General features: G+C 36.1%; 1 protein-coding gene across 4 annotated transcripts in view; it reads right to left on the reverse strand.

Moving 5' to 3' along the window:
* Positions 1–703: 703 nt before the first annotated feature.
* The window catches only part of LOC131838977 (pyridine nucleotide-disulfide oxidoreductase domain-containing protein 1), a 28,566-nt gene continuing 9,469 nt past the window's right edge, over positions 704–19,800 (reverse strand). For 2 of the 4 annotated variants that reach the window (XM_059185904.1, XM_059185902.1), the window contains exons 3-12: positions 19,060–19,179; positions 16,029–16,157; positions 13,695–13,768; positions 10,124–10,284; positions 6,805–6,905; positions 5,661–5,796; positions 4,707–4,819; positions 3,992–4,114; positions 2,023–2,160; positions 704–1,424 (exon numbers count right to left, since the gene is read on the reverse strand). In XM_059185904.1, the coding sequence (XP_059041887.1) occupies positions 1,176–1,424; positions 2,023–2,160; positions 3,992–4,114; positions 4,707–4,819; positions 5,661–5,796; positions 6,805–6,905; positions 10,124–10,284; positions 13,695–13,768; positions 16,029–16,157; positions 19,060–19,131 (1,296 nt within the window). In that variant the 5' untranslated portion in view covers positions 19,132–19,179 and the 3' untranslated portion in view covers positions 704–1,175. The remainder of the gene's footprint in view (positions 1,425–2,022; positions 2,161–3,991; positions 4,115–4,706; positions 4,820–5,660; positions 5,797–6,804; positions 6,906–10,123; positions 10,285–13,694; positions 13,769–16,028; positions 16,158–19,059; positions 19,180–19,800) is intronic. The other 2 variants (XM_059185903.1, XM_059185905.1) reach the window with 2 other exon arrangements.

The raw sequence follows: 19,800 nt of genomic DNA on the forward strand, positions 1-19,800 counted from the left end.
TCTGTAGAGATATTAAAGAATGGAGTTTAGTCTACCTTTTTAAAATATAGACTAGGGTTTCTAATCTTTCAAAAGAGAAAAATCCATTTTCATGTAATTTGCGATGCACCCTGCCCTCACAATATTGGTTGTGATCAACACTGGTTGAGAAGTGGGCCTGTGCAGCAGAGGTTGAGAACCAACGACTCACACACTAAATACTCTCAAGCCTGCAAATGCATGCCATGTACCACTGATTCTGACTGCACATCCCTTCCGGATAGGGCTCATATTTGAATACATACTTGAAGATAAAAAACCAGACTACTAGATACTTAACTAAAGAGCTGATATTTAACCTGAAGAGAAAATGGAACCGCTGAGTTTTGACCACAATGTTTGCTTTGTAGATTGATTTAATTTTGTAGATGGAATCATCTCAAACTTGGATTCTAAAGGAGCTGATAAAAAGAAGTAAAAAAACTTGGGTAATTTCCAGAAGTGTGCAAATCTGCTTCAGCAATCATGAGATGGGTGTTTATATATTTTCCAAGAAAACAGTTTATGCACGTATACACCATTATTTTGTAGTTAAACGTTTGAGACAATTTTATTACTATTTTATACATATGGAACTTATCTCTTAATTACTGGACTTGAACATTTCAGATAATTTATAAAAACTGACAGGACAAAATGAGAAAAATACTCAAGTTCACATAACTATATTAAACTCTTGTGCCTTGATATGTTTATTTTCTTTTGATATGACCAACATTTGATAGCAAAGTTATATGGAATATTTTACAAAGGCTGATTACAGAAAGGGAGTGATTTCAGCTCAGAAGAGCTGTAGAATCCAAACGTAAATAGAATAAGGGATCAATACAAATGATATTACCAAGTAAGATATTGCTACACCTTTATGTAAAACTATATGCCTCTTGAAACCATAACCCTGACATTGCACAATCAGAATGACTAGCGTATCCAACCAAATTGTTGGCTAAGTAGGTAACAACCTAGCTTAATCAGAAATGAGTAACCCTTTTATTTATGTAAGTGGTTTTGTTATATTTTAATATTTTCCCACTGAAATCATTATTACTTCTGTATTCTTAACTTCATTAAGTCAGTGTATTACCTTATTGTGACTTAGTATTTGGAACTTTATGTAGTTCTTTGAAATGCCTTTTTTAATCAAAATAATCTTCTAAATCAATATTTGGATCTAGCAGATCTTCTCCATATGATGAAAGATCTGTCTGATTTAAAATTAAGTTTTCAAATGTTTCTTCTAAGTCAGTTTCACCAATTAAGACAGCTCCCATCATTCGCCCATGCTGCATGACAACTTTGACGTATTCCTGTCCTTTGGTACATCTCAGCATTAATTCATGATCTGAACCTAAGCCCTGTGCGTTGTATTTTCCCAGCAACACAACCTATAGATAGGGATAAAAACATTATTGTAATGAGTACCAACAAGGAAACACTATATATGTATATGTATGTTAACCTAGAATCTATTCACAAAAATTGAGGAGTGTCCCAAAGAAAACATCTGAATGGCACTGCATTTATTGTATGGATGATACCACCCCACAGTCTCTGAACATTAAAAATATCTGGTGAATTAATATCTGTAGGATCCGGATTACACCAGCTTAGAGTCATGAAGAAAAAACTTGCCTCAGAGTAATGTGAAGAGTAAATAATATGCACGGCAAAGCACCTGGTCCATTCTTGAGTGTAACAGCTATTGGTTCTCCCCACAAAGAATGAATCTCAAAATGTACCAACAGGGAATAAGCCTAGAAGAGACTTTCCCCCACTTATGGGTAAAACAGTATAGCACAGGAAGGTGGGTAATGAACAGGAATTAAGACCAGTGGTAAAAACAGGTACTGATTTCCAAGAAATGAGGAAATGAGAAGATGTGTCATGTTTTGTAAAATAATTATTTAATTTTCTCATCTGAGTAAGTATTTACATGGTTTTCGTTTTAAGACTAAGGAAAAGGCACTGATTTGCTTATCTTACCTTATAGTTAAAAAATTTTGTTACATGAGCAAAAAGCTCAAAGCTGAAGTCCATGTCAATAGATTCTCCTAAACTAGCTGCAGCCATGCACTTCGCTGCATACCATCCCATCTGTCTAGCCTGGGTCCACAGCCTCATCTGAAAGAAAAAAATGTCATGAGAAAATTTTTCATTGTTCTTACTTTAAAGATGCCTTATAAAATTCTTTAAATGACTTCAATGTTGACAGTCCTTGAGACTGGCTAGATCTAGCGAGTTAGAGGATTAGTTGGATTGTCTTTGCTGTAGAAGCAGTCACCAATCCATGCTAACCAAACCTGATTTTGCTAGTTCATAATTCTATCCAAATTACTGCCTTTCAAATTAAAAGATGATACCAAGTCTGTTTCAATAAACTATTACAAATAACTAAAACATTTCAGGGCGTACCAGGTAAGAATACTACTAATTAACTAGTCACCTTTTTTATAGTAAGTTTCATCATCAGCGTAAGTAGAGATAATAGATGATCACTGAAGAATTCATTTCTTCTCCTAATCCTCAGATTTTGGTGCTACATAGTTAAGGCCTCTCATGCAGTTAAACTGATGTATTAGTTGGGTGTACAGCCTTAGGAAATCTTATCAGATTTCAACAACTGATGCTGGGAATTTTAAATTCTTCCCTTATATTACTTATTTCTAATTTACTGTATGTTTATTTCTACAAAGTTTTAGGAATCCCTGATATAACACTGGCTGTGAAAGTCAAGAGATTTAAATACCAACTCTTCTCCATGTTTATTAACAACCTTAATTTCTTCACCTGAAACATAAATATATACCACCTATTCTCTGGCTATTAAGAGAATTAAATAAGCTAATGTAGGGCCCTGGATCATATAAAACTGACTGGTATACTTATTTATTGCTTCTACAAATTAAGAGACAAGATCTATTAGATTCACTCAGAATGAGACATCTGTTTTGTTTTTGGATATTGCCTGTAGCCGAGTATGACACATAATAAGGATATAATTTACCCTAGAGGGTTTAAAGTGTTTAAAAAAATCCCACAGACTTGAAGACAGCTATGCCACAGAAGTCACAGAATGTAGGAAAAACTGAAAACAAGCTAGCACTTTCGAAACAGGCTGAAAGCACTCTTCCTATGACTTATCTCTGTAAAAACACATAAGTGTTGAAGGTGCCTCTCAGACTACATCTAGCCCTTCTGCTACTTCACACTCCATAGTTAATCTGAAGGAGTAAAATCTACCTGTGGAGCTGGTCTTTCACTGAGTGTTACCTGGTTGTTTTATCTGTAATGCCTACCTGCATCTCTACTCCTGCTAAGACCACCTGCCCTATGACTACAGTCTGAGTATCTTCCTGAAGGATTTCTGCTCCACTCTGAAGAGGCAGGCAGCACCATGAGGATAGGAGGACGTGGACATCCAGTTGGATGGAGCTGTTCGGCTGAGGAAGGCTGTTCACTATAGGAAATTTTTTCAGTCATAATTCCCAGAGGGACAAAACTGGGTCATCAGGATACCCCCATCATCTATATGGTTTATACCTCAGTATGTTATTCATTCATCTAAAGCTGCGCTGTCCAGTCTGGCAGCCACTAAATGTAAGTAAAATTAAAATTCAGTTCCTCAGTCACATTCAGCACATTTTAACGGCTCAACAGAGACATGTAGCTACTGAGTGGACACTACAAGCATATTGAATGTTTCTGTTGTCACAGAGTTCCACTGGACAGTGCTGCTAAATGTATGAAGGTAAGACATCCCAGTGTGTTCCATCACTATTTAATAACTTGCCAAAAGGGAAACATTCTTTTTAAAATGTCACAGAAAACTCTAGGATAGCTTCCTACTTAAGTGGGAAAACCGGAAATTTGGATTTGCTGGTAGCGACTCCTTTACCGTCAGATGGAATCTGAAAAATCAGATACAAAGGTGTGATGATGGATGCTGGCTTACTTGCTGCCACACCGGGCTGGGCTGCCAGGATGCAGTGCAGATGTCACCAGCGGCGTAGACATCAGAGACAGATGTGTGCATATAAGCATCCACTTTCAGGCCACCATCTTCTCCTAGAGCAAACTAAATGAGGTTCCTGATAAGTATACATGGGAAGAAAAATGAAAGATGTCTTTTTTGTTCTAAAGTAAAAGACTAAGTCAAATTTTTATACCTCAGTATGCCGTCTTTAGTGAGAGAGTGAAAAACAGCTGCAAAGTTTAGATAACTCAGCTGAATTATTAGGGAATCAAAATCCTACTAGGACAGACCTACTCAAAAATTCTTAAGACTTTCAACATCAAGAACACTCAGTAACCATAGTTACTACCCGACTTGTAATTACAGTATTCTTCAGTTTTGCGAGCTTCAAATGCTAAAAGGCAGTTTCTCTAAAAAGAATCATTTGTAAGAATTCATAGGTGTTCATCTCATCAACCTTTAGACAAATGTGCATTATGTCCCATTTATGAGGACACTGATGCTGGGATGTTTACCACTTAAAATTTTAGGTAGGCAATATGAAATACTACAAATAAAGGATGACTGCACACTAAACTTAGCTTCCTTAAGTTACAGTTTTACACTAAAACAATGAACACTGATTTATACTTGAGAATTAGAAATCTTATACTACTTTAAAAATACTCATAGCAGGACAAAAAATTTCACCTACATTGTTGCCACAGAGGAAAGGTTCTGTATTTGGTGTAACTCCTGTAGCACTGACAATGAAATCACAGCCGTATATCTTTTCATTAGTCAATTCCACATATACAGGCCATACCTCTTTAAAACAAACAGAAAAAAACCACCTTCATTCTCAAATGTTATCACCACTAGCTGTCATTAGCATGTGAATATGTAATGCCTAGAATAAAGAGTGAAAGAAAAAGGCAGGAGAGGACTTTAAAACATACCCTTTAATAACTTTATAAGGCATATTTGCTTAAACAATTATAATGCAGTCAGCACTGTCTTCTTGTTTTGAGTATATTTACAAAATTATGGCATTCTAAACATCTTTCCTTCAAATTTAGACTACTTCTAACAAAATGATTTTAAGCCAATAACCATTTTCTAAATATTAAGCTATTATACTCCACTAAGAGTTTAGTCCAAATTCTCATTTTGCAACGTTTTCCCTTATTACTCATATTCAAACACTAACACTACCTTTTCCCATGGAAAAATACAAAGAATTCAATAACTGGAATATCTCATATGCCAGTCTAGCTGAGTTTATTTCTTCAAACAGCAGTAGTTCTCACAGGAAGTGTAGAATAGGGATTAGATCTGTTTCTTAATCCCAAATTTATAGATTTTCAATCTGTTTGATTTGGGGGAAGTCATTTCACCCCTGGGAGCATAAAGGCTTTGTTTATATTTGTTTTGATCTGTAATTGACTCAAAGAGTTGTGGCTATAGCATCATGAACCCCATGTAAAATTATCAGGAAGCTTGAAGACTTAAGTAATGAAAATGAAATGACTTACATTATTAATTAATAGTTTCATTTTTACTTTTTATGTTTCAATTTCATAAAGAAATTGAAGTTTTTAATATAGTAAGATTAAGTAAGGTTTAATCCTTTTAAATTACTGGTATTTTTTCTTATTTTATTACTTACCATTATCGGTTGTGACTGACTGATTAGAATGGTCTCTAGGAAAAGGCGAGGACTTTTTCTTAGAAATTCTAAATTCCTCCTGAAGGAAGATTTTCTTTACTTCACACATAGTTTCAATGTGAATCTTATGAGAAAACTAAAATAACAAATTCCCAAAAAATGACTTAGATTACTCATAATTAAAAAAAAATTACAATATACTTGCAGAAACACACAGAAAAAATAATCTTACAGTATAAAGGAAAACACACTGGCTGCCCCAAATTAAAAAGCCTCTCAATTTCTGTGCATGAAGGGAGTGAGCAAAAATCCATTCAGAACTTAAGAGAATAGTTGCACTGGCAGGGGATGCGTTTAAGTCTAAATGATAATTACAAATACAGTGTTTAAAAATTACAACTGCTAGAGACTATAAAAGCCTCTTGAGGGCAGGTCCCTGCCAACTTACTGTAATATCCAGAACCTTAGTAAAGTGCCAAGTATAAAGGAGATAATGTTTACTGAACCAAACTGCTGAAGTTCTCAGGTTAAAAATACTATTAATCTTTGGATCTGAAGATGCAGGAAGAAATGATTTTATATAATTTCTATCACCAAAATTAGGTATGCTATGAAGCCAGCTCCCCTCCAAACTACCCAAGGCTGTAAAGAAATCATATACGGTGATGAGGACTCCACAGATGCTTCTTACAGTATTTAAATATCACAGGCTTTTTAAACTATTTAAAAACAAATATCTAATAAATAAAATGAATAAAAGCAAGTTATCTGCTTATCCAATTAGGATGTTAAATACCTATTTTATTTAGAATTCATCAAATAATCTTTAAGATAGTATAATGCATGTGAAGTGACTTGAGAAAAGATTAATTTAAAAATAGGACAGTTACAGTCACTGTAGTCTGGGTCTGGAAATCTGTCCGCCTGAGGAACTAAAAAGAAGGGCACGAATCAGTTTTAGATGAATGAAATACTTAACTTTGGTAAGGAATTGGACCAACTGCCATTGGTCCTGTCTGTCCTAGCACTTTGGATTTTAAGTAAAGTAACCCAGCAGTTGTTTGACGTATTTGTGACCAGCTTTTAACGAACAGTTTAAAACTTAAAATTGCATCTTAGGTTTAATTCATATATGAACACCTACCTCTTTTGTACCTTTGAGATTCAAGCCTTCATGCCAATCAGGTCCCAAAGCACTGCCCATACTGCCAATACCAGCTGTGGTTTGTGTTTCCTTTTTCTTTCCTGAAAAAATAAACTCAACTCAAAATTCAAATGATCTAAAAACTGCCAGGCAGAGAAGTATGCTTTGTATTCTCAAGCTTTTAGGAAATGTTATAATTCTCATATGTACATATATACAGCATGACTAAACTAAGATATCTGTATGGATTATTTTATTATCTTAATATTTTGTGATATGTGGGTATTTTATTATCTTAATATTTTGTGATATAGAGCTATAAAATGGATAATGTTTTGATCAAGTGTTGAGTTTAAACACAATGTGTTTTGGGGATGTTATACATACATCCCCAAATGTATGTTAAAGTGAAGGGTAAGAGATCTGATAAAAGGTTAATATCCAAAATATATAAAGAACTCCTACAACTTGGTAACAAAAATACAATCAAAATAAAAAATGGGCAGAGGACCCGAAAAGACATGTTTCTAAAGACACCTGGCTAACGGGGACGTGACAAGATGCTCAGTATCATTAATCAGAGAAGTACAAATAAAAATCACAATGAGGTATCACCTTATATTTATAGAATGGCTAGAATCAAAAAAAGAAGAAATAACAAGTCTTGGCAAAGATGAGGAGAAACAAGATCCCTCATGCAGTGGTAGTGGGAATGCAAATTGCTATAGCCACTGTATAAAAACAGTATGGAGTTCCCTCAAGAAATTAAAAATAGAATTACCAAAAAAAAAACCCCAAATTACCCTATGATCCAGTAATTCCACTACTGGCTATTTACCCCAGGAAAAGAAAAACACTAATTCGAAAAGATATATCAAGCCCTGTGTTAACTACAGCATTAGTTACAACAAAGATATGGAAGCAATCCCATGTCCATCAACTGATGAATGGATAAAGAAGATGTGGGGTATGTATGCAATGGAATACCACTCCCATTAAAAAGTATGAGATCTTGCCATGTGCAACAACATGGATGGACCTAGAGGATATAATGCTAAGTGAAATAAGTCAAAGACAAATGCCACATGATTTCATTCATATGTGGGATTTAAAAAACGAGACAAAAATCAGACTCTTAAATACAGAGAGCTTGTGTTTGCCAAAGGATGGAAGTATGGGTGAAATGGGATTAAAAGTATACTAAAATCAACAAGTCAGGAAATGACAGATGCTGGCGAGGATGCGGAGAAAGGGGAACCCTCCTACACTGTTGGTGGGAATGCAAGCTGGTGCAGCCACTCTGGAAAACAGCATGGAGGTTCCTCAAAATGTTGAAAATAGAACTGCCCTATGACCCAGCAATTGCACTATTGGGTATTTACCCTAAAGATACAAATGTAGTGATCCAAAGGGACACATGCACCCGAATGTTTATAGCAGCAATGTCCACAATAGCCAAACTATGGAAAGAACCTAGATGTCCATCAACAGATGAATGGATCAAGAAGATGTGGTATATATACACAATGGAATACTATGCAGCCATCAAAAGAAATGAAATCTTGCCATTTGCAACAACATGGATGGAACTAGAGCGTATCATGCTTAGCGAAATAAGTCAAGCAGAGAAAGACAACTATCATATGATCTCCCTGATATGAGGAAGTGGTGATGCAACATGGAGGCTTAAGTGGGTAGAAGAATAAATGAAACAAGATGGGATTGGGAGGGAGACAAACCATAAGTGACTCTTAATCTCACAAAACAAACTGAGGGTTGCCGGGGGGAGGGGGTTGGGGAGAAGGGGGTGGGATTATGGACATTGGGGAGGGTATGTGATTTGGTGAGTGCTGTGAAGTGTGTAAACCTGGTGATTCACAGACCTGGGGATAAAAATATATGTATATAAAAAATATATGTTTATAAAAAATAAAAAATAAAAAAAAAAAAAAAAAAAAAAAAAAAAAAAAAAAAAGAATTTGAACCCAAAAAAAAAAAAAAAAAAAAAAAAAGTATACCTATCATGAGGAGCACGGAGTAATACACAGAATTGTTGAATCATTTTATTGTACACCTGAAACTAATATGATACTATAGTCAGTATTTCAGTAACACTATATATAACTATATATTCAGTTATTTCAGTAACACTATACTTCAGTAAAATTGTTTAAAATAAACACATGCAAGTTAAACTAGGGAAAATATTTTAAAACAGCAAAATAAATAAAGCAATAGGCTCAGATATAGTGCCAAGGGGAGGCATTGGTAACGCAGGCAAAACAGGTGAACAGTAGTAAGTAGTATGAACTTCCAGTTACAAATAAGTCACAGGGCTATAAAGTATAGCACAGGAAATACAGTCAGTGGTACTGTAGTAAGTTTGTATAGTGACAAGAGTAACTAAACCTACTGAGGTCACCATGTCATAATGTATAAAAATACTGAATCATGAGGTGCCTGGGTGGCTCAGGGGGTTGAAGCCTTTGGCTGAGGTCATGATCCCAGGGTCCTGGGATTGGGTCCCACATTGGGGTCTCTGCTCAGCAGGGAGCCTGATTCCCTCCTCTCTCTTCCTGCCTCTCTGCCTACTTGTGATCTCTGTCAAATAAATAAAATCTTTAAAAAAAAAATTAAATGTTAAAAAAAATACTGTATCACTACTGTTAAACACCTGAAACTATTATAGTTTGTTATAATTCAATAAAAAGATTAGCCATCTGTTTTTAAGCATTTTATCAATTTTTAGCACCCTCAAAACTTACAGAATTCTTTTTGAACTGTGTAAGCCAAGTTTAAAAAAAAGCTCTTAAAATACTACGTTTGTATTTTTTTTCTTTTTTCCTAAAGATTTATTTACACGCACGTGCATGTGCAAGAGTGAGCATGCAAGCATAAACACAAGCTGGGGGGAAGGGGAGAGGGAGAGGGAGAAGCAGACTCCCCACTAAGCAGGGAGCCCCATGCAAGGCTCCACCCCAGGACCCTGAGATCATGACCTGAGCTGAAGGCAGGTGTTTAACCAACTGAGCCACCTAGGCATCCCTGTATTTCTTTTTTAATTCACTGCATGTTTTGGTAAAATTACCTTAAGTCATGTCCAGTTACTGTTTGCAAAGATGCAGATAGGCTGGTTCATTTACTTCACCTTAAATTTCTAGTTTTAATTATACATATTTGTCATTTTAAGAAATCCTGGAAAATCTAAGTCATGTAAGATACAGAAATGATACTATCTATATTTCTTGTAGCCTTTTCTATATGGCTAAAAAGCTAAACAGTTTCATCTGTGAATTAATGAATAAGATGCTGTATTTACCTTCAGTTGTATATCTGGTTCTTTTATGTGCAATTCTGCCCTCTGGTTTTTCAGCAGTGAGCTTTGAAGTCAAGAATTCAGCTGCTCCTGCATCGAAGAAAGTATTCCCAATAGCTTTATCTTTAATGGCCCAAATGACTTCACACCCTTCAATTTCATACCTAAAAGGAATATTAAAGTTACTCAGAGCAATTCTGAAAGTCTGAGTAGAAATCTCTGTATTTGCAAATAATTATCTCTGAAGGCAAAAGTAAAGAAAGTAGTTTAAGACAAACTGAGCAAGAATGATTGTAAGGAGGAATGGAATACTCTTTCAGGATAAAAAGAGTTGAAGTAGAATAAGTAATAAAATAAATTTAACCAGTTTACTGAAAGAACATAAAAATGACAAACATATGTAACTGAGTATCAGGTGAAATTTCATTACAGTGAGCATCACTCTAAGCGGTCAAATTCCCCAACATAGTTATTGTATGAATGTTCTCCAGGGTTCCATGAATGAACAGTGCTTTTTTGACGTGGTTACAGTATAACCAACGATGGATAGATAGATGGATGGATAGTATACAGTTAAAATACTTCACTTCTTTGGTAACAAGTAATTTGTGTACTCAAGCAACATTATGGAAGGAGATAGGAAAAGGAGAGAATTAGAGTTATCAACTAAAATTTTAACTCTGTTATAAAGAAACCACTACTCTGTAGTCCTCTCCCTTTGTCTCAGAAATGTCCAAGCCATCCAGTCAAAGAAAGACCCGGCTCACAGAAAATCAAGGAAGAAAGGAACGGCTGTGGTGTACACGGGCCATCACCATTCATGAGATGGCCAGAGCTCCTGCACATTGCTATTTTATCTCTTGGTCTGATCACCCAGAATGTGGTTTGCTTAGTATTCATTTCACCAAGTCCCTGAAGTCTGTTAGGTTTTTCTGCTGTTAATACTTGTTTTGGTACAACTGATAAACTGGGACAATCCTAGACAAACAGGATATATGGTCATCCTAACTGTACTAGGATTTTATTTGAACCGGTAGTGGTACTAAGATTATCACATGTTAAGAACTATTAATGCTGACTTATGGTCAAAATATCACCATCTTTATGTCACAGACGCTATAATGTAACACATGGACTTTTCAAGCTAATCAGTAAATACATGATACAAAAAATAAGGTTTAATACATCTCACTTCACATCATCTGATGTTCATGCTTTCTGACAATATGGTAAAAGATCCTCTTGCACCATCTAATGAGCCTTTATTATGTGTTCATAAATTCCTGCTTCGCTATGGCAGAAACAAACATTTACAGTTACTAAATTTCACATTCTTTGGAGAATATTCTATATGCTGCTCAGGTCATACAGGATTGCTGATGAGCAGAAAGTAGAATATACAAACATTCAGTAATAAATTTCTTATCAATATACATATAGGCACATAGTTACTATGAAATTCTTTAGCTTTCACAAATTAGAAATTCCTCTACCATTTTGTAAAAACTTTAAAGTAATACAATAGTACAACGCATATCAGTATAGCTTAAAATACTGATGCTTGACTAGTAAGCCACAGTAATAAGTAACCATGAGAACTCCTGTATGTGCCCCACCTGATAGGACACCCTGTACTCCCCTTAGCCTATGAGCTATGCCCTCAGCAAGATACTTCACCACAGAGGTATCCTATTTTTTAAGACCACCCTTAAACAGTGAAGTATGGTTTTGTGAAAGTATTAAAAAAAAAAAAAAAAAAGGTTTTGAAAAGCAAAGGATTAACCTATACTAGTAAAGAAGAAAAGTACACTGAAGAAAATGAGCATTTGCCCTGGGGGGATCATGAGGGCTACTGAAGAGCAGAAAGAGTTTGTGTGATTTCTCATCATGATATGATGAACACCTGATCATCAGTGGACGTAAGCTGAGATAACAGCATTATATGTGTCCTTTCCTTAGGAGTTTTATCAAATTATATAGTCTATCTCCAACCTAAAGAAAATGAGGAACAGGATTAAATGGTGTAAGACTACAAACATTTCTGAATACAGAAAATTTTCCAATGCAAAGAATCATAGTGTTAAGCTATACTTTCAGTAATCGTTAGTGGAGAAAATTTGTGATGTGCCTCCTCCCTCCTCTTTGTTCTGTTTGGTTTTGACTCTAGTTTTTCTCTCTTTTTTTTTTCTCTGCAGTTCTCATTAGTGCCACAAACTTCCTCATTTCAAGAACGACTGCCACTCTTAGTACTCAGGCAATTTAGGAACTCTTAAAAGCTTCCACTGGGATTCACCACCCTGTCAGAATAAGGAGCAAAAACCTAGTCCAAGAGTTAGAATAGATAGGGCTTTGGCAAATTCCTCATTTTGATATAAATTTGTCCTCTTTGTAATTGGACTCCACTTTCTGGCCTGAAAATGTCCAAACAATTCCATGTCAGCCATCCGTGGGAAGATACAATTACAAAGAAAATCAATGCTCTGTAAACCATAGCAGGATATTGATTCCTCAATGTTCTCTGAACCTGAAATATCATCTTAAGATAGTATTTTTTTTTTTAAGATTTTATTTATTTATTTAACAGAGAGAAATCACAAGTAGACAGAGAGGCAGGCAGAGAGAGAGGAAGGGAAGCAGGCTCCCTGCTGAGCAGAAAGCCTGACGACACTGAGATCATGACCTGAGCCGAAGGCAGCGGCTCAACCCACTGAGCCACCCAGGCGCCCCTTAAGATAGTATTTTAATTTATGTGTTCAACATTTTCTGACTTCCAAAAAACCAAGAGCTGGGAGTACCATATATCTTGAACTAGCGAGTCATGGGCCAATCAAGTAACCATATAAATGAGTGAAGCAGGATGGGTATAAATAGTAAGTAGTGGGGACTGTTATTAGAAAGCTCTAAAAGTGTGCACATTCAAATTGTTGTTCAAGATAGTACATGTTTACCAAACATATCTGTGGGCCACATCTCTCCAGTCACCTGTGTGTCACCCCTTGAGACAGTAACCATGAGAACTCCTCTAAACTCATGTTGCAGCAATGGTATCACTGCAACTATGAACTCCATGAATGCTAAAAATACAAAGTTGATATTTTCCTTAAAAATATATGAAAAACAATTACGTTTATCTTTGAGTTTCAGAATACCAAGATGTTTCTAGTCTGCCAATAATCATACGAATCACAGAGCAGTGTTTAAATAGTGTTTAGGGGACCTGGGTGGCTCAATGGGTTAAAGCCTCTGCCTTTGGCTCAGGTCATGATCCCAGGGTCTTGGGATCGAGCCCTGCTTCCCTTTCTCTCTGCCTACTTGTGATCTCTGTCAAATAAACAAATAAAAAAAAATAGTATTAGGGCACCTGGGTGGCTCAGTTGGTTAAGCAACTGCCTTTGGCTCAGGTCATGATCCTAGAGTCCTGGGATCGAGTCCTACATCAGGCTCCCAGCTCCAAGGGGAGTGTGCTTCTCCCTCTGACCTTCTCCCCTCTCATGCTCTTTCTCACTGTCTCTCTCTCAAAGAAATAAGATCTTTAAAAAAAAAAAAAAAGTAGTATTTAAAAATACATACTTACACCAATTCAAGTGCAATGCCGCCATTCCCTATGATCATTATTCTTTTAGCTTTAGTAAGCTGTTTCTGAAATTCCTGTATTGAAAAGGACACAGTGTTCTGTAAGTAGTGGACATAACTTGAAGCAAGGGGCTTCACTGATAATATTCTGAAAATACAGGAATTTTATCTGATTTACACAGGAACAAAATAAATATCATTTGCCCACTCTGCCAGGACGCAATATTACAATACTTTGTAATATTACAAGTACTTTGTTTCATCCAGGCTGTCTTCACAGCAGTGCCTCTGCTGATTTCCCTTGCCTTTCAAGTCATTACATTTCAAGTCATAACATTACATTACAGTTATTACATAGTTTAGAATTTCAGTAAAGCGGCACAACCTCTAGTTCATCATCACATTCCTGACTCCTTTATCCAATCAATTTACCAACAGGACACTGATCTGTATCTTACATATAGGGTTATTCCTTTTCACCTAGTCCTTCAGTTGACGCTTTCCCTGGAGTCAGTCAACACTCAAAACTTGCATGAATGAGCAGTGCAACAGTTTGGTGGTTAAGAGTCCCTGGCTCTAGGAGTTAGTAACTGCTCGCAATTAGTAACTTAGACAAGTTGCTTAACCCCCCTGCGCCTCTGGTTCTTCAACTACAAAGGGAAACAAGAAGTGACTCTATCTCATTTGGCCTCTGCAAGCATTAAGATAATGTAAATAAAGCTGTTAGAGGCAGGCACAATAATGTCCAACACTTATCAGAAAAAAATTTTTGCTCTTATTATTATGAGACAACTAATTGATGACTCTACCACCTCCCTCCTCTGCCCCCTAAAAAAGATCACAATGACTGTAGGGATGTCATGGTCATTTTTATGGCACTTTCAAAAGTAACAGAATAGTCCCACTGCTTCACAGTGACATATGAATAGCCGAATTCCTCTTCCTACTACGTCAAGTTCTATTAAATCCTATTTCTATTAAATTCATCCAAAGCTTTATTGTAATAGTCAATAATTACTGAAACTGACTTGTTTAAAATGCTACAAGAAAAAAAAGAATTAATTTTAGTTTGTCCGTCACTGAGGACAATAATTTAAGAAAAATCTGTTAAAAACATTGGATATGGAGATAAATAGTATGCGTTTAAATTGTACTTCTGATAGACTTAATAACTACTTTAGCACAGATAAAAACTTAATTTCTCCATCAGAGTTTCCTAATTGTAAAACGGGAGTAATACTGTCACACAGGATTAATATGAGCAGTTCATGTCTGCAGAGGACCTCACTGGAACATAGTTATGCTCAATCTTTGATAATGGGAACCTGAAATGTTTATAATTATAATTAAATTATAATTTATAATTAAGTTTTTCTAGTTTTCTCTGAATTCCTATTTAATTAAGAACAGGCTGAAAAAAATCACCTTTTAAGAATATGAAATATTATCAAAAAATGTAAAATTTATCACCCTATGGAAGAGAAGTAAAACAAACTTGAGGTAAGACAGTATTATTATTGGAAACCAGGAAGAGCTTCTTGGCAAAAGGGTCAGTGAACTCTAGAAGCCCTTAAATACACTACCAGAAAAAGCTGTATAAGGTTCCAGAGAGTTTCACCTTATTGGGATAGTTTACTACAGTTCCTGAGTACAACAAACCAAATGATTTTTTCAGTTCAGAGATTCTGTCATGATTCTAACCATAAATATCTTCTCAATATTAATTTCTTTGCTAAGGGGTAAGTTCAGTAAGTTCGGGAAATGGTTTACCTTTTTGTCTTTTTTTTTTTTTAAAGATTTTATTTATTTATTTGACAGAGAGAAATCACAAGTAGGCAGAGAGGCAGGCAGAGAGAGAGAGAGGAGGAAGCAGGCTCCCTGCTGAGCAGAGAGCCCGATGCAGGACTCGATCCCAGGACCCTGAGATCATGACCTGAGCCGAAGGCAGCGGCTTAACCACTGAGCCACCCAGGCGCCCTGGTTTACCTTTTTGGAAGAAGATCATTATATTATTTAGATTACAAATCACGTATTCCCAAACTACAGTAATGTATGTGTGTATAAGTTATAACCTTCAGCTTAGTTGTTATACCTGGGATACAATGCACAATGGAAAGAACACAGAACATCAGCATGAACTAAAAAAACAAAAATTATCAACCAAAGCTAAACTGAAACTGGCAATAACATAACTATTTTCTGGTTTATGGATCCTAAAACAAACCTCTTCTATAATTTAAGAATTAACACTTTAAGGAGAATACTTTGATTCAAATATAGAAAAGCCTAAGAAATATTCACATTCCTTTCCTATGACCCAACCTAAGAATGTTACCTGAGCACTGTCTGTATCACGGATTCCTAATACATAAGGATTTCCTTCACATATCAACTTTGGCTTAGCTCCAGTGCACAGACAGAGTTTCTTATACACATGCTGACTGCCATCTCCTGTTACAATGCACTGTAAGAACATAGAGCAAAGAAGGAGAGAGAAGGAACATGGTCATCCATGGATACAACTTCACTTTAAATGAAAAATTCAACATGAGGAAAGCAAAAAATACATTAAGGCTAACTCTTGGTGGCACTCTGCTTTGTTACAGCAAATCAAAGTAAACAAATCAAAGTAAATGTGAGAATGCCTTCTCCCATTGTCATTCACCATCATTGCAGGGCCATGAGCCATACTGGGAATCTGGTGAAAACTAGTCTTTCTCCCCTGGGAAAAAAGATATATGCACACCAGATTTTACATAAAACTCATGATATTCAGTGGGGTATTGCTAACCTCAGACAAAAAATTAAACATTCAGAAATTTTAAAAAATGAGCATTCTGATTATTATACCTGGGGTAGGCCTTAATGAATATTTCCAATCTCAGTGGAAATTACTCTAAGAAAGATGTAGTAATTCTAATGATATCATACCTTAATACCCAGGTAGAGTGTGGTAGAAAAGGGTACATTACCTAAAAACATTAGAAGTGCTAAAAAATACTATTTATATTCTTAAGTACAAATAACAATCACTTTACCAGCAAGCATGCTCTTTGGGGATATTTTCATAAAAGTAAAAAATACTTTAACCTTAATTCCTAGCATGTACTGGCTTTAAAGTTATTTGTATTAATTTTTAATGACATCACTGAGCCTAAAAATACATGAGAGACTATGGACTCTGAAAAACAATCTGAGGGTTTTGAAGGGGCGGTGGGGGGTAGGAGGTTGGGTGAGGCCGGTGGTGGGTATTATGGAGGGTATGTATTGCATGGAACACTGGGTGTGGTACATAAACAATTCTGGTACACTGAAAAGAAATTTTAAAAAATAAAAATACATATTTGAGATCCACTGTTTTTGTTCCTTAGTATTGAATGAAAACCTACATCTAAGTAGTAGCCTTTAGAAAGCATATATCTGTAAGTACATATGACTATAAGAGATGCCAGACTTTGTCAGAGTGGTTTAGAGGTTAACAGTGTGCCATGTGTTTGATTTATAAAACATGGCAACTCGTAACTGTAGCACTTGATACTCAAGGAGACATTTGTTACCTGTTGTAACTCTTCAGCTGCTTAACAAAAACAAAGCCAATAATTCCACACAGTATAACACACATAAGAAATTCTATAAAATCTTCCTGAAGATAATATGGTTAGAATTTTATCTAGTGAACATTATTATAGACCCTGACCAAATTTTAAAAATAATTTGGACTTAGCTACTGAAAAAACACACACAAGAACTCTTTTCATTGTTTACTGTTAAATTTTTGGAAGTAGACAAGACACATAATCTCTAATTCATTAAAGAATATAAAGGACAGATAATACAGACATGATCTCATTTAGGACACTTCAAATGGTAATGGGAGGCACTTAGATTTACTCAAATGCCCAAATATAAATTACCTCAATTTATTTACACATCTGAGCACACTTCTATTTGCAAATTAATTGACATGGATGTTATATATCATAGGTACTAATGTAAACATTAGAAATTTATTCTGGTTTTGGGATTCAGATTTTTAATTTTTTTCCTCATAAAATTCAGTACTTATTTATTTTTTCCTATCAAATTATTTGTGTTTTGAATGTATTATAAGTGTTTTTTCTCTTTAAGGGAGAGCTACTCAAACAACTGCAAACTCTACTTCCCATCTTGCCTGAAGCTCATCTGAGGATACTGCTGATCATCCGATAATACCCTTTCCTAAGCCCGCCTTAGTAAGTCCCATGTCCGATGGGTTACTCGGTCCTGCTGACTTTACAGTAGAAATCTCATTTATATCTGGGCCGTTCTTCCCAACTTACACTATCCCTGTCTTGGTTCAGGCCTTCTACCATTTTGGACTGCAACCACCTTCCGATTTGGCGGGTGGCCAGCAGCCCCTCACTCCGCCCCACTTCTTCCTTAACACTGCTGTCAGATCTACCTTGCTAAAAGCATATCCTATACAATATCACCCTGCCTCGACTTAAAATCTCTTCATTCCTCCTTTGATTATCAAATAAATTTCTTGGCATGATGTAAACAGCTCTTCACAGTCTTGTTTCTTTGGCCTCATCTGCCAATCTTCTTTCCTTGTCCCCACCACAGTTCCTCTGACAGCGTCACTCTCCCACGTGCCCCCTTCCTTTTCTTTGGGCCTTTGAATAAGCCACCTCCTTTTCCTACAGTGCCCCTAATTAAGAACTCTTAATTTACCCACCTTTTAAACCCTATTCAAATATTACTCCCTCTGTAAAGCCCTCCCAAATCCCTAATATCAGAGCTTTGGTAAGATTTCAGTGACTATGCTTTTCATGTTCCTATAGTTACAGGCGCACATGTGTATATTCGCTATGACACTGAACGCTCCCTGGGCAGGTGCCCTGTACTATTCCTGTTGTCTCCCAGCACTTAATGGGGTGCCCAGAACACAGCAGACACTGTATAAAATGTTAATGCTCATGTAAAACATTAAACTAATCATATAATCCCAATAACCCACAACAAGTATAAATTTTCCCAGTAATAATATAAATCATTATCACGAAATTAGGGACCTTAGTGGTGGTGGTGGTAGAGTCAGGGTCAAAAGAAAGCAGGCAAAAGCCTGTCAAGATTGAACAGGGGGTGTCATAAAGAAATAAATCCTCTTGGGTGCCTGGGTGGCTCAGCTGGTTAAGCAACTGCCTTCAGCTCAGGTCATGATCCTAGAGTACCAGGATCAAGTCATGCACTGGGCTTCCAGCTCCACAGGGAGTCTGCTTCTCCTCGGTCCCATGCTCTCTCTCAAATAAATAAAATCTTTAAAAAAAAAAAAAAAAGAGAGCAAGTGAGAAAGAAAGAAAGAAAAAAGAAATAAATCCTCTTACGTGTTCTTTACTCTTCAGTTCCTTTACTCCAGATTCTATAATCTTAATGTTGGGAAAGCGATTTTCTAACATGGTTTTTGGTTGCTCTTCAACATCAAACTCCTCCAATACTTTAGAAACCTGTAATAGATCATAAAGGTAAAAATGTATGTTTAAGAAATATTTCAAGAATTTTATTTATTTATTTATTTTTAAATATTTTTACTTATTATTTGACAGACAGAGATCACAAGTAGACAGAGAGGCAGGTAGAGAGAGAGAGAGGAGGAAGCAGGCTCCCTGCTGAGCAAAGAGTCCAATGTGGGGCTCCATCCCAGGACCCTGGGATCATGACCTGAGCTGAAGGCAGAGACTTTAACCCACTGAGCCACCCAGGTACCCCATATTTCAAGAATTTTAAATAATAAACCTTTGCATTTGTGTTTATATACTAGTTACTTCATATTCATAAAATGAAGTCGGCCAATTGTACTATAAACAGCGTAAAGAAGACTAACTCCACATTTTAAGACTTGAACTCAAATATTGGTCCTACCACTCGGGCAAGTCAGCCAGGTCACTACAGCTTAGTCTCCTCGCCTGGAAAATGAGGTCTGACTCTAGTCACTTCTGCATACTTTGACCACACAGCTTATTGACCTCCTTAACCTTACAGTTTTCTCTGTCCACGAACTAGCTAACTTTATGGTGATTTAGCCTTTAGACTCTTTCCTGCTGTCCAAACCCATTAGCATCTTCTTG

The sequence above is a fragment of the Mustela lutreola genome, chromosome 8, assembly GCF_030435805.1.
Source record: "Mustela lutreola isolate mMusLut2 chromosome 8, mMusLut2.pri, whole genome shotgun sequence".
Classification (NCBI taxonomy): domain Eukaryota; kingdom Metazoa; phylum Chordata; class Mammalia; order Carnivora; family Mustelidae; genus Mustela; species Mustela lutreola.